At 40.7% G+C, this 24,960-nt stretch overlaps 2 protein-coding genes across 10 annotated transcripts in view; one reads left to right on the plus strand and one right to left on the minus strand.

Annotated features, from left to right (window-relative positions):
- The window catches only part of prpf40a (PRP40 pre-mRNA processing factor 40 homolog A), a 69,053-nt gene extending 52,078 nt beyond the window's left edge, over positions 1 to 16,975 (plus strand). For 2 of the 4 annotated variants that reach the window (XM_078228342.1, XM_078228341.1), the window contains 9 exons: positions 1,653 to 1,769; positions 3,400 to 3,537; positions 3,683 to 3,778; positions 7,132 to 7,218; positions 9,285 to 9,381; positions 9,468 to 9,529; positions 14,225 to 14,386; positions 15,642 to 15,730; positions 16,116 to 16,975. In XM_078228342.1, the coding sequence (XP_078084468.1) occupies positions 1,653 to 1,769; positions 3,400 to 3,537; positions 3,683 to 3,778; positions 7,132 to 7,218; positions 9,285 to 9,381; positions 9,468 to 9,529; positions 14,225 to 14,386; positions 15,642 to 15,730; positions 16,116 to 16,152 (885 nt within the window). In that variant the 3' untranslated portion in view covers positions 16,153 to 16,975. Of the gene's footprint in view, positions 1 to 1,652; positions 1,770 to 3,399; positions 3,538 to 3,682; positions 3,779 to 7,131; positions 7,219 to 9,284; positions 9,382 to 9,467; positions 9,530 to 14,224; positions 14,387 to 15,641; positions 15,775 to 15,855 lie in introns of all 4 variants that reach the window. The other 2 variants (XM_078228344.1, XM_078228345.1) reach the window with 2 other exon arrangements.
- Positions 16,976 to 19,126: 2,151 nt separating this feature from the next.
- LOC144503656 (formin-like protein 2) overlaps positions 19,127 to 24,960 on the minus strand; it is a 237,328-nt gene continuing 231,494 nt past the window's right edge. For 2 of the 6 annotated variants that reach the window (XM_078228346.1, XM_078228347.1), the window contains one exon: positions 19,127 to 20,902. In XM_078228346.1, the coding sequence (XP_078084472.1) occupies positions 20,793 to 20,902 (110 nt within the window). In that variant the 3' untranslated portion in view covers positions 19,127 to 20,792. Of the gene's footprint in view, positions 20,903 to 23,931; positions 24,026 to 24,960 lie in introns of all 6 variants that reach the window. The other 4 variants (XR_013499536.1, XM_078228348.1, XR_013499535.1 and 1 more) reach the window with 4 other exon arrangements.

Genomic DNA, 24,960 nt, shown 5'->3' on the forward strand with positions numbered 1-24,960 from the left:
GTCTATTTTAGCAGGAAGAATAAAAAAGGAAGAGTGAGAGATTGCAGAGCTCTGAGATGCAGAGGAATCCAGCTGTCCTAGTTCATGAATCACAAAAGGTTAGTATGCAGGTGATTAGGAAAGCTAATAAAATGTTATCGTTTATTGTGAGGGGAATTGGTTACAAAACTTGGAGGTTATGCTTCAGTTGTACAGGGGACATTGTTTAAAAATGAGTCATTCTTTTAAGGCAGAGATGAGAAATTTGTTTCTTAGAGGATCATGAGTCTTTGGAACTCTTCTTCAAAAGGCAGTGGAAGCAGAGCCTTTGGTAAATTTTTAAGGGAGAACTAGATAGATTATTGATTAACAAGGGGGTGAAAGGTAATGGGGTAGGCAGGATGTGGGGTTGAGTTTACAATCAGATCAGCCATGATCACCTTGAATAGCAGAGCAGGCTCGAAGGGCCAAATAGCCTACTCCTACTCCTGATTTGCTCATATTTATGATTAAAAAAGGCGTCAAAAGGACTTTAGCCAAGAAGGTCCAATACTCATTGGAGAAATATAATGGGTCGTAAGTTCCAAACTCCTCCGCGCCGAATCAGGGAATTGCCCCAAAGATGTGCTGGGGAATCCCTTTGAAAATTTCCAGGTAAGCTTTGCAAGATAATTGCCCAGAAGTGCAAACTTCCTCTGGGCAATTGTCCTGCACTGCTAATCATCCAAAAATGCAGCTTAAATCACAAACTTCAGATGGTTCTGGCTGTGTTACAAAAATAGTTACCTACAAAAAGTGTGAAGAATTAAAACCTCTTCTAACTCCTAGGTATCTTTTGTAAAGACCTAGACTGACCCCCGCCACCCGCAGGTCCATGATCACCACCAGCTCTGAGGTCCAACTACCCCCACTCCCGACCTCCAACACTTTCTCCCTGGCCTGTTAATTTCAATGGGGCCTTTAACTTGGTTGGTTTATAGCAGCTAGAGCCATATAAAAGGTTGTGTGTCATCTTTCAATCTGATGAAGCTGTGCTTCGAGGATAGCTGTGCTGCCCAGATCTCACCTGGCCTGAGTCGGACGGTGGGGTGAGACTGGCACGGAAGAAAATTTTTGGAGGTAATTGGGCATGGAGTGGCAGTGTGATGATTGCCACTCCAAGGACATCATAACCCATTGTAATTGGGTAAGTGGCTTTATAAATGCTGTAACTAGCAAGGGAGATGGTAAATAACCATATGCTGAGGCTGACAAAAATACACTTATGCATTACAAGGAACATTAGCATTGCGAATTAACTGTTATTCTTCCTTCTGGGAAGATTTATCATATCACAATGCTTCTGGTGATCTATTGTCTCTGTAGTGTGTAATTTGGTTGAGTAGTCATTAAGTAATTTTTTTTTCATTTGTAAAATACAACTTCTCTTCCACAAAGCAAGATCTCCAGACAGGGCACACAAATTTATGGTGTGTCTCGCAACCCATTCAATAGATTCTAATGGAATAAAACAAAAATGATTGAGACATAATCATCACAAAAATGTATTGAAAGTTATTTTAGTAATGCATTTTATTTGTCTTTGCTAAGTGTTCTTTGAACAGCATTGTGATACAACAGCTGTGAGAGTGAGCTGATCCTAAAATATGGCATGCACTATTTTCCCTGCACAGGATAAAGGTTTTGTGGTAGAAGTAAATACAACTTTTGAAGAATTTGGTACGGTCATTAGCTCAGACAAGAGAGCAGCCACACTAGACGCTGGTAACATTAAACTTACTTTTAACAGTGTAAGTAACTTTTTAAAAATTTTGTTCAACCTAACGTACTGAAATTCACAATCTGGTGTTTCTGCAAAAGTTGAGCATCTTGCAATATGGGCATAGAACAGTACAGCACAGAACAGGCCCTTCAGCCCACGATGTTGTGCCGAGCTTTATCTGAAACCAAGATCAAGCTATCCCACTCCCTATCATCCTGGTGTGCTCCATGTGCCTATCCAATAACCGCTTAAATGTTTCTAAAGTGTCTGACTCCACTATCACTGCAGGCAGTCCATTCCACACCCCAACCACTCTCTGCGTAAAGAACCTACCTCTGATATCCGTCCTGTATCTCCCACCACGAACCCTATAGTTATGCCCCCTTGTAATAGCTCCATCCACCCGAGGAAATAGTCTTTGAATGTTCACTCTATCTATCCCCTTCATCATTTTATACACTTCTATTAAGTCTCCCCTCAGCCTCCTCCGCTCCAGAGAGAACAGCCCTAGCTCCCTCAACCTTTCCTCATAGAATGTAGAAAAGGTATCTCAAAATCATGGATAGTTTTCCCAAGTGCATTTTAATTCCCTCCCTCCCACAAAGACCTTTCCTGAATACTCCATCTTTAGCTCCATTCCCAATATCCTTAATAAGATTATTCATAACCAGTCCAATGCTGTTCCCTTCATTACAGAAGACTTAAAGTCCCTGCACTACAGTCCTTGCTTATGCTTCCCTATGATGTCTTGCACTTTGCACACCCTGCCTTTGTGCCCTCGTCCCTGCTCACACTGCAGCAACTCACTAAAGCTCCTCCGACAGCACTTTTCAAACCTGTGGCCTCTGCCACCTTTGTCACAAATAGGCTTACATTAACACTGCAATGAAGTTACTGTGAAATTCCCCTAGTCGCCACAGTCCGGCGCCTGTTCGGGTCAATGCACCCTAACCAGCATGTCTTTCAGAATGTGGGAGGAAACCGGAGCACCCAGAGGAAACCCACACAGACATGGGGAGAACGTGCAAACTCCACACAGACAGTGACCCAAGCGAATTGAACCCAGGTCCCTGGCGCTGTGAGGCAGCAGTGTTAACCACCATGCCGCCCACTGTACCTCAGACAAGGGCGACCAACACATGGGAAAACCACTTACAAGTTTCTTCCAGGCTGCACACCATCCTGACTTGGAAATATGTTGCCGTTCCTTTGCTGTCGCTAAGCCCAAATCCTGGAACTCCCTTCCTAAAAGCAATTTGGGTGTACCTATACCAGCTGGACTTGGGCAGTTAAAGGTGGCAGCTCACCATCATTTTTTTCATGGACAATTGGGAATGGGCAATAAATGCTGGCCTAACCAGTAAAGCTGACATCCCATGAAAAACATTTTTAAAAATCCCTAGCCCTGCCTCACTTTCAGTCACATGTGTTTACTTGCCGCAGCTTTATCACATCCCTGTGAAAAGGTAGTAATTTAGCTCAGAGATGACAGCAAAATAAAAGTGAAAGACACCTATATAGCTAAATGTAGAGTATGATCCAAATCAGAAAGATAGTTATAGTGAGAGACATGCTATTTTTTTTAAAAAATGATTGTGCAAGCAATAAATTTTATTTGCTCTATTCAGAATGCGCGAATCACTTGTGATTTATCATAGTTGTTAGAAAAAGCAGAAGCTCGAGAACGTGAAAGAGAAAAGGAAGAAGCTAGGAAACTAAAGCGAAAGGAAACTGCTTTCAAAAGTATGTTAAAGCAAGCGACTCCACCTCTTGAGCCAGAATCAAATTGGGATGAGGTATGTACATGTTAATGCCTTTGTCTAGCAGGCTGCTAATTTCAGATTTGCGAATGTATTGCAGCCCGAATGAGTATACGTCTTTTGATTTTCAAGATATGCATTCGAGTTTATTGGAGTTCATAGATTAATATTTTCTTAACAGGTCCGAGAAAGATTCGTAAACGAGTCTGCTTTTGAAGACATTACAGTAGAATCTGAAAGGAAAAGACTTTTTAAGGAATTTCTACAAATTCTTGAGGTAATTATGGAAAATCTTAAGAGTTGCATTGCTTTTATTTGATATTAATTTCAGTAATCTAGCTATTCTTTTAGAAATGGAGTATGAATTATCAAACAGTTTGACAGGATGTGCAGTGACGTGTAAATGCAATGCAAAGATTGGCTTCAAGTGTGAACTACATTTTAACATTCATCAATCCATTTTAATCAAAACCCAGGATAATCAAAATACGCGAAAGTCAAGTTACTTCAGATTTGGAGTTCAGTTTTGCTGTCATCCACCCTTTCATCATTTTGTTTGCTCCTTCTTCTCCCTTCATGCACATGTTTATTTTGCTTATTAAAGGGATGTACCAAAGATTAACTCCTTGTGTTCGGGCCTTGTTTCAGCTCAGCTCAGTGTAAGGAGATGAGAATGAACTGGCTCCCACTATCAGTTTTTTTCCCCCTCATTCTCTGCAGAGGAACTGAGCTGCTCTGTTGAGGCAGTCCTTGCTAAAGGACATACTTGAGATTTGCTAACTCAGCATATATGTCTGTTGACAGCGAAGCTTTCCTATAGTTTGCCTTCATGCTCTTTTATTAGGATACAAGAAATGTGTTAAGAGTTCCACTCCTGATGACGACCAAGTAATTACTGCTGAATGCACTTATGTGTACGCTTTGTGTGAGGGCAGGACTAGGTTCAGCTGTTTCTTGTTGTGTTCAAATAATTTACCAGCACTCAGTTGAGGTTCAGACATGAATAGTGGCTGTGCTAGTAAGGTACTTTGTCAACAAGCAGCACGATTGAATCTGTACTCTGTCTTGATAATTATTAAATCATTGATGGAATTATGTGGGTTTTTTAAAATTCACAGCATATGTCACTGTTTTCAAGAAGAGCAAGGGATTTCTTCCCTCTGTCCTGACTAACATTTATCCCTCAACCAGCATCACTAAAGCAGACTATTTGGTCATTAACACATTGCTGATTGTGGGACATCGCTGTGTAAATTATTAGCTGTATTTCTATATGAATGCTAGACAGCAGAAACAGCATGTGATAGACAAAGCTAAATGATTTCATACCAATGGATCAGGTCAAAGCAATTAAACAGCTGAGTGGAGGAGGTGGCTCCATAAATATCCCCATTCTAAATGATGGTGGAACTGAGCATTTCACTACAAGAGACAAGACTAAAACAATTGCAGCTATCTTCAGACAGAAGTACAGAGTGGCTGATTCATCTTTGGCTCCTTCTGAGGATCACAACTTCACAGATTCCAATCTTCAGCCAATTTAATTCACTCTGATTTTTAAAAAAATGTATTTATTAGTCACAAGTAAGGCTTACATTAACACTGCAATGAAGTAACTGTGAAATTCCCCTAGTCGCCACACTCTGGCACCTGTTCAGGTACACTGAGGGAGGGAGAATTTAGCATGGCCAATGCACCTAACTAGCATGTCTTTTTGGACTGTGGGAGGAAACTGGAGCACCCAGAGGAAACCCACGCAGACACGGGGAGAACGTGCAAACTCCACACAGACAGTGACCCAAGCCGGGACTCGAACCCAGGTCCCTGGTGCTGTGAGGCAGCAGTACTAACCTCTGTGCCACCATGCCCCCCCCCCCCCCCCAACCCCATTGATATCAAGCAATGGCTGAAGATATTGAATGCAGCAAGAGCCTATTGATCGTAGCAACATTCTGGCAGTAGTACTGAAGACTTTTACTCCAGAACTAACCATGAACCTAGCTAAGTTGTTTCAGTACAACTACAACACTAGCATCTACCTGAAAATGTGGAGAATTACCTAGGTATGTTCTGTCCCAAAGAGCAGGACAAATCTACTCTGGCCAGTTAACATCCCATCAATCTGCTTGAGATCATCAGCAAAGTATGGAAAGTGTTGTCGACAGTGCTATCAAGCGACGCTTTCATGGCAATAGCCACCACGCTGACGTTTGGTTTGGGTTCTGCCAGGGCGATCCAGCTACTGACCTCATTAAAGCCTTAGTCCAAAAATGGACAAAAGAGCTGAATTCAAGAGGTGAGGTGAGAGTGACTGTCCTCGACATCAAAGCAGCATTTGATCGAGAGTGGCATCAAGGATCCCCACCAAAACTGAAGTCAACAGAAATGAGGGTGGAAACTCTCCACTGGTTGGAGTCATACCTGGCACAAAGGGAGATGGTTGTGGTTGTTGCAGGTCAATCCCAGCCCCAGGACGTCACTGCAGGAGTTCCTCAGAGTAGTGTCCAAGGTCCAACCATCTTCAGTTGCTTCCTTAATGACCTTCCCACCATCATAAATTCAGAAGTGGGGATGTTCGCTGATGATTACACAGTTTGTAATAGCATTTGCAACTCCTCGGGTACAGTAGCAGTCTGCGCTGATGTGCAGCAAGACTTGTACAATATTCAAGCTTGGACTGATAAGTGGCAAATAACATTCACACAACACATGCGCCAGGCATAACTATCTCCAGCAAAAGAGAATCTTACTATCTCTCCTTGACATTTAATGGCATTTCCATTGTTGAATCCCCCACTATCAACACTTTGGGGGTTACCAATGATCAGAAGTTTAACTGGATCAGTCATGTAAATACCATGGCTACCAGAGCCGGTCAGAAACTGGAAATTCTGTGGCAAGTATTCTCTAATTCCTGATTTCCTAAAGGATGTCCACCATCTACAATCAGGAGTGTGATGGAGCACTTTCCACTTGGAAGAGTGCAGCTCCGACATCAATCGAGAAGTTCAACACCCACAAATAGATCAAAGTAGCCTGGTTGATTGGCACTCCATCCACCACCTTAAATATTCACTCCCTCCACCACTGATGCACAGCGACAGCAGTGTGTACCATCGACAAGGTGCATTGCAGCAACTCGCCAAGAGCTCCTTCAACAGTACCTTCTAAACCCGTGACCTTGTCCACCTAGAAGGACAAAGACAACCGATACATGGGAACACCTCACCAAACCAGAAACCAATCTGATTTGGAAATATATTGCCATTCCTTCTCTGTTACTGGGTCAAAATGCTGGAGCTTCCTGCCCAGCAGCACTGTAACAGTACATGCACCACATGCACTTCAAGAAGGCAGATCACTACCGCCTTCTCGAGGGCAATTCGGGTTGGGCAAAGAATGCTGACCTGGAAAGCAACGCCCACATCCTGTAACTGTATAAAGTTTTTTTAAAAAGTCTTCACTTAAAAATCCATTGCAGAATTCAGCAATATACTCTATTTTCTCCTGAACTTAGTTTTTAAGTATGTGATTGGAGCTTCTGTTGCCAGAACTAATTTATCTGTCTTGCTGCAAAGGTATGTATCATTTGTTGGTTGTCATCCAAGTTTTTTTTTCTTTATGCAATAGCATGAATGCCAGCATCATCATTCAAAGAGCAAAAAACATTCCAAGAAGTCAAAAAAGCATCACAGGAAGCATTCTCGCTCTCGTTCAGTAAGTGTTTGCATTTTGATTTAATTATCAAAATGGTACGGTTTGGTGAACTGATTGATGCACAGAATGAACACAAACCTACTAATCTGTTATGTCATGGTCTGCAAATTTGATTATTGCTTTTGGTCAAGTGTACAAGCAGACACTTAAGCCCTGATTTTCCGCTGTTGTGTGGTACTAATTGCAGACAGTAATGCTGAAATGCCTGTTTCAAACAGGTTGGGGCTTCATTTAAAATACTTTTGAGGCTGGGGTGCCCTGCATTTCATTTTATTCTGGTGCTTGGGCGTTTCCTGGTGCCATTCCTGAATATTGTGGAATGGGTATCCAGGTTTGCTAGGGATCAATTGTGGCTGTTGCTGATTTAAATTACCCAGGTAAGTAAATTTAATACTTGCCATTTTTGATTATTTTGGTCATTTATCTTTTGTTTTTGCCCCGTAAATTTTGTTTCCATGAGCTTGTGTGTTAACTGTTCAATTCCACCTCCACCAAGTACTATTACTGGCATTAATGTTTATCCCAATAAACCTCCCTCTTTAGAAGAGGAGGAGGAGCACCTATCGCTGGACATCAAGATCAGGAAAGTGTTGTTTGTCTGCCCAGTAGTACAATATGCATGCAAAGTAAGCTGCAACAGTAGATCCAAAAGCACCAGTATCCTGCACATTAATATTGGACACCTTTATGGAAGCATGCAACTAAGAATTCAGATCTGCCATGGATACCTTCCTGTGTTCAGTGAAGAACTGAGTCCTGGTTTACATTCCTTGCCCTGTATTTATTTGGATCTGAGAATATAACACAGAAACATCCTTGTGATCTGAACTGGAGCGTAATGTAGGTTAGTGATGGCCAGAGTGATAGGTGCACTGGGGCTGATTGGGAATAAAGTATGTGCAGCCAATTTTTGGATGAGCTATTGCAGGATATGAAGAAACATGGAGAGTATTGGTTATGATCAGAATTGCTTAGTTCATTTGGTACAGGCTATATTTATGTAATGATAAAGCAGAGAACACACAATACTGCCCTGATTCAGTGATTTATATTATTTAAAACCAAAGCAATCTCTATGCACCCTGTCCAGGACCGAACCCCTTCCCCTAAGGTATCTTGCCTTTCTAGCCTTTTTTTGCTGGACTTCGCTGCTTGACTGCATAAGCTGCCCTGAACATAAAAGTCTGTTTGTGGTGTCTTTGTCACTTTTTTTAAGAGCCTGACTGCAGCTACAGCTTTCAGGCAAAACTTTTAAACCATCATCACCCCAGCAAAGTCCACCAAAACTATCTCTGCTAAGTAGTTTAGATCGTAGATTGTCGCCACAGAAATGAGTGTGAACCGTTAATGCCATGTTAAATGATCTTTTATCGCCCCTGGGATCTGAAACCTAACACGTAGCTGACAGTTTGCTGCTCTATGAATTTAACCCCTTTAAAACGCATTAAATTTAAAACGCATGTCTCAAAAAATCCGAATCAGATCCTTTTTGTGAAAAATTAGCCAGTCTTGAAGCGTGACATATCTCACAATCCTATTTCAATGGTCTTAAATGCAAGAAAATACATCAGGGTATTTCAACAACTGTGGACACTGGTTGCACCTGAAAGGATGTCACCAATAATAACTGCATTTTCTCTGCTGGCAGCCATGGCGGACTGTCATTGCAGGATTTGGATCATCAAAGTGTTAAATGCAGAGATGTCATGCAGTATAGAGCTGCCACGTCCAGCTTTGGCCTGAAAATTTGTTCCATACCCTTATCATTCTGACCTCGAATCTAGCATCCTCACAAACATTTCATGCGACATTACTGTCATCTCAGCAGCCATTTAAATGGAATTAGCCGTGAACTGTTCCCACAGGTGGCTGGTCTTTGGGTTTCATTTTTCTTCTTTTTGATCTTCACCCATCCATACTTGTCAAAGGCTATTAAAAGGGGGAGATGCTTTCTGAGCCATTTCTGTAGGTTAACGTAATTGTTCCAGCCTAAAATATCAGAGAACCTAGCCTTCTACCTCTGTCCTTGCAGCTCCATTGACAAGAACCTGTATTTAATCCTAAAGGGCTCAGAATCGGAAGATGATGACTATCACCATTCTAAGAAAAAGAAGCGTTCCCATTCAAAGTCCCCTTCAGACCGAACCTCGAGTGAAGAGTCAGGTAATATAAACCTTGTTAATACTTTCATATGTTAACTTTAAAAATTCCAGAAAAATCACGTTTTAAATATTTTCTCTCATTCATAGAGCGTAGTTACAAAAAGTCTAAAAAGCACAAGAAAAAGGGCAAAAAGAGAAGACGCAAGTCCGTAAGTCTCAACTGTATTTATATCTTCTGTAATCTACTAGTGCCTGTAAAAATGGGTGATTCAGTACTGATTTGAAACTGGTATACTTAAAGCATGTCTTCTGATAGCTGAGCCTTAAGTCTACCCTTCAACATTTCTCTCTATGGTCACAGCTGTAATGAAATATCCTATCTTGTTCTTCTAAGCTTTACCGTTCTACATAACTTCCTTTCTTCCTGCGTTTGAGCCACCTGCTCCAACTCACTGGCCCTGAACTTCCGATGGCACTGACAGTAAGTATTGAGGCATTTACATTTGCAGAACCAGATAAGCATACAGTGAAAATTAAGATAACCAAAGGAAATGAAGGATTTCATATAGTCAACACCTCAGGCCTATCTGAGGAGGATCAGAAGAATCCTGTTAATCTATGGAACATGTTGGAGGAGCAGCTTTGTGTAAAGGTGAACTTCAGAATAAACGAATTGAGTGGATGGCTTATAGACAACAGCCACAAGAATCAATTAATCAGTTTGTCAGCGGATGCCATGGAAAGGGCAGGGACTGCAATTTTTCAGAAGCTGAGCAGTCTGAAACCATAGTCAAACTAGTTATGGCTTCAATGCCCTTCTAAATCCTTCCCAAAGTAATTTCGGAGAAAAAGGTCATGATGTCAACACACTACTAAAAATTGGCAGAAAATATGAAGCCCTTGTGGCAAACACACACGAACAGCCAAAATTGAACAGGAGGCAAATGCGGTTGTCTTCTGAGTGAGAATCATGAAGTATATATACTTGGACCATTGGGAATTAATACTATAAGAAGTTTAACAACACCAGGTTACTGTGTTTACCCCAGTCCAACGCCGGCATCTCCACATCATAATTAATACTATGACAGTCAAATAACTGCATGCAGTGGGTCACCTATCCAGTTCATTGACTCTAATATGCAGCTACGGCAAGTCTGTATGGAAACCAGAGTGTTCTATCTGGTGGATGTGAGTGGATCAGCAGTAGCAGGGTTACCAATGTGTATGGAACTCAATATTGTAACCAAACACAAGACCAGCAATGCCCCAATCCTGGCAGAAGAGACCAAAAATAGCATTGAGTCAGTCCATGACCGTCAACAGATATACCCAGACAGATATGATACTTACAGGAAGCTTCAGAGGTGATGCTGCACTACCTCAGAAACAATGTAATTCTGGCAATCGGCGCTTATAGAAAGTGCAGTGTGTACAGACAGGAGAAGCTTAAGAGCGAGTTGGATGACATGGAATGTAATGGCATTATCCACGAATTGGTGCAGCTCCATCAGGTACTGAAAAAAGATGGCAGTAACCTGGTGTGCATGGACCCAAGTTGTCTAAATCTCACTCTAAAGAGAAACCTATACAGGATTCCAACATTGGAGGAATTGAGTCTCAAACACTCAGGAGCAAAGTTTTTCTCCAAGTTGGACACCAAACACTGGTATTGGTCAGTTCATTTGGCAGAGGGATCTCAAGAAATCACTACTTTCAGGACATCATTCGGAAGATGCAGTTTCCAGGAGTTACCTTTCGGTTTAAGAATTAGTCAGGATCTGTTCCAGCAGCATATGGACAAAGTTACAGAAAATACTCTTGAATCTGTGTGCATTGCTGATATTCAGTGATGAGAAAAATCAAGCAGAAGAGCATGAGCAAAACTTAAATTAATTGACGGAGACAGCTTGTCGTAAAGGACTCTCCTTCAACAGCAAGAAATTTGAATTTGTGTCGCATTAACTTTATTGTCCCTCTTTATTCAATTTTTGTGATCCATGCTGACCCAGACAATCTCGAAGATGTACAACATATGCCTACTCCCCAGGGCAAAGGTAACTTGCAGAGGTGCCTCAGATTCTTCAATTTCTCAGTGCCATCCATTTCCGACTTCGCCAATAGATCATCGCTTATCGAGCTGTTAAAGAAGGGCGTTCCATACTTCCGGCAGGAGGACCAGCAACATGTGTTCGAGTCGCTTAAGCAGGAATTGTCCGATGAGATGTCTTGTACAGTACTGCAACCCAAAATGGCCATAGAGATTGATGCTTCTCAAAAAGGGTCAGAAATGTATATTATACAAAATGGAAAACCAATTGCATTTGGCTCCAAATGCCTACTGCAAGTTTAAGTTATTTGATTCCCCCCCCCCCCCCGAGTGTGATGTCCGACACCCACTCGCCAATCTCTGAATCGCACATACCCCAAATCCTATCCATTTACTTTCTCCTTGGCCTGTTAATTTCAGTGGACATGTAAACATCCATTATTTACGGCAGCTAGGGTGAGACAGGCACGGAAGAAATTTCATAATTAATTGAGCACGCAGTGGCAATCGAATAAATTGCAAAATCTCAGTATTGCCATGTTATACTTGAGAGTAGCACCTCTGGAAATGGGCTCACCAGTGGAAACCTTGTTTGGGAGGCAGTTGAGGACAATGTCGCCAAGCCATCGCCTCTTGAAATTCTCAGAAATACAGAAGAAACTTACTGAAAAACATGGGAGAATGAAGTCTGCACATGACTGACATGCAGGTGACGAACTGCTTAGTTTGCATGTAGCTCTAAATGTTTGGGTCATACAACTGGTTACCTGTAGAGGTAGCTAAAGTGTGCCGTAGCCTCCATCCTATAAAGTCACAACAATAAATAGGGTGATAAGGAGAAACAGCAGCCAGCTAAGGGAATTATACAACTAAAGCACCCGTCATTCAAATTACATCTTGAACATATCCAAAAATCGTGGAAGACCACCATGAAAGCAATCAGCACTCCGATAATACGGAAAATGCCAGTGCATCTGAAAGTCATGAACACCGAAATGATGAGTCTAGATCTTGGGAAGGTTCCACCATCACAAGATCTCGGAAAATTAGTAAACCACCTATATGTTATACAGGTTCTTAAACACTCAAATGATGAATGGAGAACTATACCTGTGTAATAGTTTTTGCAATCACCCTACTGTGTACGTACTTTCAATCTACGCAGTGTTATCTTGGAAAAGAGGGGTGTTGTGATATCATTTTGAGAATATGCAAATAATAAAATAACCAGGATATAAAACCGATCAGTAGCCAGTTAGTGGTATGTGAGAGTGGTTGCAGCAGTTGCTGTGAGTAATGGTGGTTGCTAAATCCCTAGTTGACCTGTCTGCTGAGCTATCCTGGAAATAACAGTTGTACTCTTCAAATAAATCCAAACCATATAGCTTTCCAATCTAGTGTGTGTGATTGGTGAGTTTGCCTAAAGAAACCTAGAAACCCAACGCTATACTTACCCAGGTATTTATCCCATCCATTTCCCACTGTTAATTGCTGTCTTGTGTTTTAAGATTAACAGCAGGAACCAGATTAGGAAAGCTTTAAAAAAAACACTCCTCCTTGCACCCCGAATAATGCTCACTCCACACTCCTGATAATGTCCACTTGCCCCTGAACCCCCTCAAAATTGTCACCCCTCCCAACAATACTCCTCGTCATACCGTTTATTTTCACCTTGCACCTTGACAACGCTCATCCCCCCCCATCCCCCTCACTTTCACCTGACAGTGCTCAACCCCTCCATCCCACACCACCGACCCACCACAAACTCATAACAGCAAATAAAAGGCTTCAACAGTTAAAAAGCCTTACATTTAAAAATAATTTTACCCTGATACTGCAAGGATGCTGACTTTAAGAGAAATTACTTGAGCTGGTGACATCAGTAGGGTGCCTCTCCTTGCCAGTCCTTCTCCGGGATCCCCACAACAATGCCTAGCTCCTCACTCAGGACAGGAAGTCCCAACTGGAAGGGCAAGAAGAGGTAAAACTGTACTTTTGATTGTGGTCACACAGCTGTGGCATCGTGGCTAACTGTAAGATCTGGACATTTATTTTTCCTCCATAATCTTCAGACCATCAAAGCCAAGCTTGGCATGACCTAGTCACTGCTCACTTCATCCAGTCTTCACTTATCAACATTGGTGGTGCATAAGATGTTTTGTTCTTTATTTTAATGTTAATTTTAAAAAACGAATTTTTAGAGAATTTCTTCTAACAAAATATGTTGCATTACAGCTCTGTTCTGAGATTGTGATCACATTTGGTGAACTACTTGAATTATCTTTTCTTTTGCGTAGACAGGTGTTTGAACATTGAAGATAGTTTGATCTGGACTGTATGCATAACATTAATAATATGTGGCTAAGAAAATAATAGAAAAACGTTCAAGTCATAAACAAATATAAAATTGTATGGAATTGGGTAATGCTATTTGGAGGTGAGATTCTTGTGAATCCATATGACTAAATATGAAAGAAGATTCAGTGAGAGAAATGTGGAGGGAATCACATTCATCATTTTAAATTTTGTCAATGTCTATACTAAAGTGTAAAGAACCTATAACCCAAGGCCCTATCAATTGGAGCTTTGATTTTCCTTCCCATACTGATGCGAGGGTTGAGGGTTCCAGTTAAATGTGGTACTGTTCATGGATTCGGCCTGCCAGCTTTCTGAATTTGCAATTTTTAGTACTTGATGTACAAACTGAATGCTGGAGGACGCGTGCTACATTATCTGAAAAAGCATAAAATTCGACACAAATTGTCGCTATAAATCTTTATTCTTTTGTGTTAAATAATGAATGTAACCAAGCCAATTGAGTTCTTGTGATTCCTTTTACTGCCTCACCACACAGGTGACTCCTGAATCTGAAGGAGAGCGAGAGCGTGAACGGGAAAGGGAAAGAGACCGGGATAGACGAGATAAGGAAAGAAGCAGGGATGATGAAAAAGAAAGAAACCGACACAGATCGCAATCAAAGCACAAATCGCCCAGAAAAGCCACCAACAAAGACACAGTATGTGACCTTTTAATTATTTGGATGACTATACGTAGCTTTATACCAAAATCAAATTGACCCATATCACTGAGCGGTTTTATTAAATTCAGCCAAGTACTTCATATCCTTTATGTTCATTCCAATAACCTTTCCTGGAATTGATGTTTCTACAAGCTTATTTTTTCTATGGTTTTTATTATTTCAGCAATTTTTCCACTTTAGCTGAATGGCATCACCATCGTTTCTTGATCAATTATTGCTCTCCTGCTCATTACTGTAACCTAACTTGAAATTTAACCTCAGAACTCTTTCCAAGTTGAATTTCATTTAGGAATGGAAAAATGTAAGAATTGAGATGGATCATTTTGTTCCTCAACTCCTGTTCCATCATTTAATTAGATCATGGCTCATTTTCACCGTGGCTTTTTTTAACAAGCTGCTGTTCCATATTTTTCTAACTTTCCTGTAGATTTTATTCCTCAAGCTAGTCGCCTCTTTGGGGTATTCATTATCCATCTTAAGTGTTATTGAAGGTGTACATTAGCCTCTTGTACCAATCTTTCGTGAGAGATTTCATTAAGGATGATTTGGCAGTCTAGATATCTTATTGGGGTGTTCAGTGTTTACTTGGCATGTTGCTTTCTCAAAACTTTTTAAGGTTTTTAGGAAATGGTTATCTTCAACCTTTTTAAAATATTTATTCTGTTGTTTTACTAGTACTTGATGTGAGACCAACGTTCATTCTCTGGGGTAACTTTTACCACCTTCCTTGATATGAGTGCCATGCTGGTTTGTTTCTCATTCCAATAGGCACCCTGATGGCGATTGTCAATACAGTAGATTTTTAGATTGGTAGATTTTTATCCACCTCATGTCCATTTTTTAACTTTCTGGTTTTACTGACATGCAAACATAATTATATCCTGGCCTCAAACATTCCTGCATCATTTGGGATGAGAACTGCTTTTTTAAAAAAAATTCAAAGTAAACATTTTTTTAGCAAAATGAATACGAACGTAATGACCCAATCTTTCTAATACTATTTACTGAAATTAAAATTGAAGCATGTGGAGTCTTTTTTTAAAATACCATTTAAATTACTTTTAGTACAAATTAATGGGCATAAAATCTGGACTAAAGAATCATTGGTTTATATCAGGAGCAACCTGTATTTGTGTACTTTTCAAATTAATTTTGATAGTGCATTACTGAAATGCAGAAGACTGATTGCTGGTTAAAGCTGACTGACTGTTGTAGTACTTTTTGTCCACAGGCAAATTGGGAAACCTCTGATAGCGAGCTAAGTGAGGGAGAACTGGAAAAACGAAGGCGAACTCTCCTGCAACAACTTGATGATGACCAGTAATTAACACTTCTATGTATGAATCAGCCAAGTCAAATGTTGGGTGAGGGGCAGTCTTTTCACAAACACTCAAAAGGATTAAATGTAATCTCCAATGTTTTGACATCTGTTGTAATTTTTACAGGGGATATGATGATTTATGAAAACATTACAGATCCCTCAAACTTTCTTCCAATATGTGAGCAACAGAGTTTCTTTATTATGTAGATAAATCCTTCTGATTCCAAGATCAACCAGCTTATGTTTGGGTGCATATCATGCTTCGATACTCTATATTCATCATGGGTCTTAAAACTTGCCCATAGTTTCTTTAAAGAGCACCTGTACCCTAATTAATGTGTGCAACCTGAAAAGTCACTTCTGGTCTGTTTCCATATCCAACAGCAAGCTTCTGACGTCAGAAACTGTAAGCAGTTCATGAGTGTTTTTGGAAAGTCGGAGATGACACGTAAGGAAGGCTCCAGAGTTTTGCCCAGAAATCGCTTTGCTTACTTCACTTCCAGTTATGGGACTAGTCACGAACAGTTTTATCGTTTGGTTCAGCTTTATTTATGACATCTTACATTATGAAATAAAGAGAGAAAATCTTGGGTCATCGTAAAGAACATAAATGAACTAACTAGTCGTGGCTCTGAAGATAGCATGGCTCGATGATAACATTCAAAGTGAGTGAGCTACCTGCTATTTCTGACACAAGTAGTTTTTTTTGTATCCAAAGCTAGCTGTGTTGTGAGACCTGGGACCTTTTCAGATTCCAGGCCATCAAACAATTGCAAATAACCTGTTATGAAGTGTATTAAAATGGACAGAATATTAGATAGGCGTGCCATAAAAATGTAGCAGGATTTTTTGCTATTAGTAATTCAAAACTAAATTTATTCTGAATCTTGATAGCCTTGATTCCTGTTTTATTGTAGTTAATTTTGTAATTTCTTCAAGGACATTTTATTCTAATTTGTCTTTGTCCATTGGAAAACATTAATACAAAAAAAACATTTGGAGCATGATGCAGCAGAGAAATAAGTTTGTACTTGTAGCAAGAGTTCATTTTCCCAAAACAGTACTGCAAATTTTATTGAAGTTGTTCTAAAATTTAATTTTCCAAGGCATGAAATGCAGCAGAGGGTTTATTTTCCATCTCTGTATATACTTGTGTCTGAAATACTTAAGCGTTGCTCAGAAAGGGAGCAGAATATTTTTGTATGTTTTATCACAGAAACATTAAAATTTGTTTTCTGCTGAAATCAGTCTCCATACTTGCATTATTTCTTGATAAATGCACCCCTATTAAACATGCCATTTTTATATTAAAAAATGGTGACACTGGCACTATCTTGAAAAAAAATTAAAGCTGTCCATGCCTGTTTTGGAAAAAAAAGCCATGGATGTTAAATCACTCTGTGTCATGCCTGGAGGTATGAAAGATTATATAAGACAGGTGGGCACAGTGGTTAGCACTGCTGCCTCACAGCGCCAGGTACCTGGGTTCAATTCTGATCTTGTGTGACTGTGGAGTTTGCATATTCTCCCCATGTCTGTGTGAGTTTCCTCCGGGTGCTCTGGTTTCCCCTCACCTTCCAAAAATGTGTGTAGGTGGCTTGGCCAGGTTAAATTGCCTCTTAGTGTCCAAACATGTGTACGTTCGGGGAGTTAGCCATGGTAAATGCACAGGATTATGGGGACAGAGGGGAGGGTCTGGGTGGAACACTCTTTCGGAGAGTTGGTGCAGACTCGATGGATCGAGTGGCCTTCTGCAATGTTGATTCTAGGTTCTACGATACAGTCTTTGTGTACACCTCACTTGCTGCATCGGTCTATGACATCAGGAATCAAACACAACAGTATGGATAATGGTTTAGTTGTGTTTCAATGACCACAATCTTCATAACTGACCTCTTTTTCAGACAGGTGAGCACAGGCCACCTGGATAGCTAGTTGGAATTCTAATATTATGGCAGGAAATCTCCCACTTCCAGTCCCAGATCAAAGGTGTCTGTGCAAATATAGATACATCATCAATGAAATAAGCAGTCTTGTGGTCCAGGATGTACAGATGACGAGTAGTCCTTCTATTACCTTTGTGAAATAGGGATGCATCCTCGGGTGGATCTATTTGGCTCCTTCAGAAATTTGCATCAAAAAACATTATTCCAGGACACTGTTAGCCCTTCATGCCAGTGTATTTTTAGAGGGGAGTGGAAGAGGATTGTCCGAAACTGTCTTGTATGGCTCGGGAATAGAATGAAAACAAAATTGTAAACTAACATCTACAGCTATTTTTGCATAAACCTTTAAAACCACCTCTTCCTGGTTCCTCCATGCTGTATCGTTTAAGAAATGATGTGGAGATGCCGGCGTTGGATTGGGGTGAACACAGTAAGAGTTTTAACAACACCAGCTTAAAGTCCAACAGGTTTATTTGGTAGCAAACACCATTAGCTTTCGGAGCGCTGCTCTTAGTTTAAGAAAGCCCACGGTGCCTCTATCTCAGGAGGCTAAGGAAATTTGGCATGTCTGCTATGACTCTCCAATGTTTACAGATGTACCATAGAAAACATTGGTTCCGGCTGTATCACGGCTTGGTATAGATCCTACCAGAAACTACAGAGTCGTGAACAAAACCCAGTCCAACACGCAAACCAGCCTCCCATCAATTGACTCCATCTATACTTACCGCTGCCTTGGAAATGCAGCCAGCATAATCAAGGACCCCACACACCCTGCACATACTCTCTTCCACCTTCTGTCAGGAAAAATATATAAAAGTCTGAGATCATGTACCAACTGACTCAAGAACAGCTTCTTCCCTGCTGCTATCAAACTTTTGAATGGACATGTATATATTAAGCTGATCTTTCTCTTCATGCTAGCTATGACAAACACTACATTTTGCACCCTCTCCTTTCCTTCTCCCCTGTGTACTCAATGAACTGTATGTTTTGTTTGTGTAGCGTGTACTGTAGCACTTTTCACTGTATCTCAATACATGCGACAATAATAAATCAAATCAAATCCTGGGACCTTTGCTGAGAAAAGTGGCACCAAGATTAGTGAATGTAGTAGGAGGGCCTAGTATGGAGGGCTCTTCCTCAATACAAACACACCTTCTCTATCCCCACACTGCAATTTTCCCTATGCAAAGGTTGAGGCTGCTTTGATATAGTTTTTCTACCCCTTTGAATGTCTATTTCCCACTTCTTGTGACGAAGCAGCACTTGGGATATTGTAGTCAGGTGCTGGTGTTTCTTCAGATAATGGGAATCCAACCCTGCATAATTAATAACCCTGACACAGGGAGATGGATCATGGTTGGAGTAAAGGCATCTCACAAGTAAGGTGTAGCTGTGAAAGTCTGACAGGAAGTACACTCAGGAAGATTTCAACCACAAGTTTCTACGTAGTAGTGTAAAGGTGTTTATTTGACCAAATGCCATTAACAAATCTGGGTTCTATTTTAATAGTTTTTCTTAAAACAGTTCTAATTTTGGCAACAAGCAGGAAACTAAAGTACATGAGCAGAACATGCCAACATTCCAGTCACTGATCCAGGACAGCGTTAAATTCTTCTACTCAAATTCGCAAATTTAAAATTTGAAGGCTGTGCAATAACATAAAATTTATGGTCAGATGACCCAAGACATAGTTAAAATTGAACACTGCACGTTCCTTATTGTCAACATCCTTGTTTGCTTGCCAGTGAACAAAATACACAATCTTGGCATGTTCTATGCACCATATACATACCATGTAGAAATAATATAAAGCAGATGACTTTAAAACTAAGTTTACAGTGAAATTGTAAGCAGAAGTTAATCTGATAATGAGAAACCAAGCCTTGGTCACTGTCCTTTTAGTTAAATATAAAAACAACTATAAGTTAAAATAACATTCAAATTGTATAGCACAGGCTGTCGCAATATTTTTAAACAATATGTACAATATTACCCAGAGGCTATAGAGTGAATCAAACTGTAAAAAACCATAAAAATGCATTGATTTCCTAGCAAAATATCTGTACATTTAGAACAGTTTTATCTAAATATAACTACACATCGTTCAAAACAAAAAAAAATGCCAGTCACAAGTGGGTCACATGAGCCAAATGCAAACAGGAAGGAGTTCAGTGGTTAAATACTATACAATAAACTTTACAATCAACATGGTGAGGCAATGCAACCAAGGAGATTAAAATAAGCCAAATGGGTACATATTCAAAGAAGTCCATGAATTTCATTTCTAGTTCAACCTTTGAAAATTGTTAATGTACAATTTTACACCTTTGTGTGTCCAGTAACATTTCTACTTTTGGTCCTCAGATGCTCAATAATACTGTTTAGTTAGAGGGGGGGTTAATACCTTAGTCATATCTACAAGTTTTTTCACAATAGTCCATATTCAGTGAGTACGTAACATTTTCTTTCATTGCTTGTCCTCGCAAAGCATTCCATTTTGATATTGCCGTGAAACGAGATAGTATTTTGTCCGTTGATCGTTGTAGATTGGTCACCTATGCTTTTCTATTTAAATTACCAAATTCCACTCCGATTCACTGCCTTGGTTAGACAGTGCCAGTATAAATTCTGTGCAATGCAAGTACAGTGTGCAGTCTTCAAATGAACGCAATAACATAACTGCCTTAGCAGTTCATTATGGCAAGCGATTCCACATGCATTATTCCTCATCTCCACCAAACAACAAGCATCTCTACTCATTTTTCTTGGCTTCAACAATATGTAAAACAGTTTAGAGATCACAATTTTAGGTTACAACTTTGTTAAAATTTATTGAATATAATAAAACTTAGTTGTTATGTCAACAGTTACACACCGCAGCAATATTGTGCTGTGTAGCTTGAGAGGAAATTTTACATTGAGGCACTTAGCTTGGGCTGAATACATCTTGCTCGCCCACACAGATTGCCTGTGATTCTTCCTCTTGTCCTCACCCCAGTTTCCAACAGCATGCCACTCTAGTAGTTAAACATGGTAACAAACAATGCACGCTTCATGCAGACACCATATCATTCAAACGCACTCATACTCTCAACACTTTCCTTCTCCATCACAATGCCAATTCAGTGCTATTCAGTGAGCGCAAATTTTGTTCATCGAAACGTTTCCTCACGCTTCTTCTCACCGCATCTGCACGCCTGTACGGCTGGTTCCTAAGATCTGTGTGGAAATGAAGGCCATATTAAGGTGATGTAAAAGCAATGAAGAGAAAAATCAAATGTAACAAGAAGACGATCTCGCAAAGCAGCTTGTGTGAAGTGATCAATTCCAGAGAGCAATCAAGTACAAATGAGAAATATTACCATTCCAAATACTGTAGAATTGAGTAACTCGTGTTATTGTTATAATTATCTCAAAATGCCATTTTCCTTGCGGGGGGGAAGGGGTGCGTAGCCTTCATTGACTTTTTTAAATTGATTATTTCGAGAAAGGGCCAACTTTGTATTTGCTGGACAATAGGATGCACCAGGATTTTCAATATAAAATATTTGGCCATAACCTTTGGGCATCAGGTGCTTGGCAATTTTAGATTTGTTTTTCAGAAAAAAAGTGTCTTATGGTTCAGCAAATAAAGTAATTAGAAGGTTATGATTTTCAATAAATTGCAAACAATCATTTCTGGCGGGTCACGCACTGCTGAACTCTGAAGCAATCCATTTCATTGCATTATACTCTTTCATCCATTCTAGTTCAAGTATACTTCAATCATATACATTTTGTGGTCTGCAGTAAAATTTTGTGAAAAATATATCATAGAATGCCTGGCGTGCCATTCGGCCTATCGAGACTTTCCGATTGAGCATCCCACCCAGACCCTATCCCTGTAACCCCTCGTTTTTACCTCATTAATCTCCCTAACCTACACATCTTGGGACACTAAGAGGCAATTTGGCATGGCCAATCCACCTAACCTGCAGATCTTTGGATTGTGGGAAGAAACCGGAGCACCCCGGAGGAAACTCACGTAGACACGGGGAGAACGTGCAAACTCCACACAGTCACCCAAGGCCGGAATTGAACCCAGGTCCCTGGCGCTGTGAGGCAGCAATGCTAACCACTGTGCCTCCCTACATATATTAAATTTCTCCTTGCCTTCACTATTTTTCCACTTCGTTGGTGAGTCTCCGTTACTTACAACTCGCATTCCTTGACCAAGAAAGTGAAGCATCAATAATTGATTACCAAATGTGTTCTTGATTAAATCTAAAATTAATTTTTTTTGCTTAATTTTGAGTTCTTCCAATCATTGCTACCACTTTATAGATGGAGATAGATGAGACAGCTAAGTGTTGAAACCCATGATCATACTGAATAGCGGAGCAGCCTCGCTGGGCTGTGTGGTCTACTCCTATTTCTTGTTCTTGTGTTAAGTGGCACCTATTAATGTAACTTTAAGGAGCACACGTTAAAATGGTATGCATAGTAAACTGATTTTAAACAGCTCAAATGCAGAAACTTTGTTGAAACAAGACCCAGCATTTTTTTTAATTTTTTGCACCAAGGGGTCAGTAAGTACCCTGGACCCACATTTTGTCCATGTTCAAAGTGTGTTGTCTGCTGGCAGTTGAATACCCAGAGGTCTGTAATGAGGGTCTGGCGTTGCACTCACCCTGCCGGAGTGAACAAGGTCATTGAACTTTTTACAGCACTGGATCCAGTTGTTCCCCTACTATACTTTCTCTGCTGACAGTCTCGACAAGCTCAATCCATGCCAATTTTGTCCGGGTGGGTGGCCTTCTTTTGTCACCCTCCCGAAAGAGGACCTCTCTCCTGCTTCAAGGCCAACTTCAAAGTTGGGAGTCTAAATACGGAGGGCCAGGCCTCTGCCTTTCTTCGTCCATCACAAGTGCATTCATTCCTTCAGTCAAACAACAGCTACTGCCTGCTTAAATGGGGCCTGCACTCGGGGCCCAACGGCCCTCCAGCCAACTTACAGGCTGCCTCCATGCAACTTTAGGGGCTACGACTGCTTCCCCTCCCCCCTCTCCCCTCACAAGGAGTGGCATCAAGACCCAGACTCAGATCCAACATCAGTTTCCCGATCCAGGAAGAAAGATCAAACTCTATACTGTAGAGAGTTCCAGAATTTACCTCATTGTAAAACACTCATCACCTAATTAAGTTTCACTATCATCAGTAGTTGAATTAACTAATACTCAATTTTTCTAATTAAACCCTCAGGGGTGAAGGAAACAAACCTTGCTAAGTAGATGTGGCTGAGGAGCAGTATATGATGAGGCACACTTTTCAATATCTTAAAGAATCTAGATTGGAGGCGATTAACCCATGTCTTGCATATCATTGAACATTTCTTTCAATTTCTGATTCAAATTGCCCAATCTCACACAATCACAAAAAGTGAATTTCCACAGGACAATACTGATGATTAAGGTGTGTCTGAGGAACATTCCACATGGATTCTCCTGTTTGTCTACCATAACTTCAGTGGAAGAAGCTCTTAAAAAAGCTCCACAGAAAGCAAATGTGTGTGGGGGATTCTCTCACTCCGCCGTGCTAGTTTTCTTGGGGGTGGGGGGGTGGGTGGGTGGGGGTGCAATCGGGCTGTGGAGGAGTTCTGGGGGGCAGCACTGTGGGGGTCATGGGCTGTCCAGCGATTCAGCTGCCCAGTAAATGGGAGGCTGACAGTTCAGGGCCACTGTGCATGCGCAGAGGCCTGCTGGTATCAGCCACCTGGGTGGGAATAAGTGACGCCCCCTGAAATCTAATGATATTTGCACTGGTGGCCTCTGCAGTGCAGAGAGTGTGGGAGATTCTAGTGTGGGCGGTTGGGCCCGAGTGCAGGCCCCATTTAAGCAGCCAGTAGCTGCTGTTTGACTAGTGTGAACTCCCACTGAAAAAACAGTGTGAATTACTCCAGTTTTCCCACGAATTTGACACTTAGAATTTGTTTGAGAGAATCGCCCCCTCAGTGTTTGCACTATTCTTTAATTTCCTCTCAAGTTAGGGGAGATAAGCGGGAGATCCAGCACAGGAAGGATCCCTAACAGAGCTGCTGTCCACTGACATTACTCGAGATAGTATCCGAAAGGAAGAAATGTCTCATTCTTAAAGTATGAACTTTCTCCAGTAATGACAAATTGAGAAAGCCGGTATCTTCTGCGTTATCATGTGGACATTATACACGTGTCTGCCATTGTATAGCTGTAGCAAGAAAAAGCAATGCTTGCCAGCTCTATGCGTCCTCCGCCACCGCTGTGCAAGAAACATTCCTTACCCTCGAGGGACAATTTGGAAATTTAGTGATATTATTCTTCTTTAGAGCTAAACAGAAAAAACACAAAGGATGGTTACATTTTGTTTTAAAGAGGGAGAGAAGTGGAATCAGTAACTCTCATTCTAGCGTTCCAGATTTCCAGTGCAGGTTAGCCATTGCAGCCGAATAGCCACCAAAGGAGAGGTTAGAACAGGTTTGACAGCTGTTGCAGATACAGTGGAAGCAGAATAGAGGAGAGAGTCCACGTTCACATTTCAGTTCGTTGAAAGAAATTCACAAGCTGCTTTGAAGATTGACTTCAACAAGACAGGACATGACTGCAATTGAGTTAAACACAAATCATCATAATTTCCAAGTTGGCAAAAAAAAGTAACACTAACAGAGTTTCGTTAAGTGATCATAGTTGGTAAGATTAGCAAAATTGGTCTTTTAATGATCAATTGGTTAGAATCGAATAAATTTGAGATGCACATGCTTGTGTTAGATGAAATGCTTTCGTGATCATGTTTAGTTTTGATTCTTGACCAGAAGTCATTCGATGCAAGCATTTTGGTTGAATTCATTCAAAAAATGTGCAAATGCATACAAAAACATATAAGCCAGAGAGCCACAGCATACATTGGGAAATTACCACAGCACATATTAAACATGACTCAAGAGTGAGAGAAGCCCGAAAAGCAAGCAAGCAAAAATGCCCAAAAATACAAACACTTTCCAATTCATGCATTAGTTTGACTGCAAAATCCAAAAATGATAATACTTTCATGCAGGGCAATCGCACTACTTCCATCCGCAGCACCAAACATTTAATTAAAATGACCCAGCCACAGTAAGAATGAATAGCACGAGCATGGTGTAGCAATGAAGTGATGTACAAAAACAACAGCCAATATAACAATACCATACCAATGCACTTGAAACAGCCAGAATGCTCAATAAAAGTCCTCAGTGACTTTAAACATGCAACCCTAATGGAAAATGA

The sequence above is a fragment of the Mustelus asterias genome, chromosome 14, assembly GCF_964213995.1.
Source record: "Mustelus asterias chromosome 14, sMusAst1.hap1.1, whole genome shotgun sequence".
Taxonomy (NCBI): domain Eukaryota; kingdom Metazoa; phylum Chordata; class Chondrichthyes; order Carcharhiniformes; family Triakidae; genus Mustelus; species Mustelus asterias.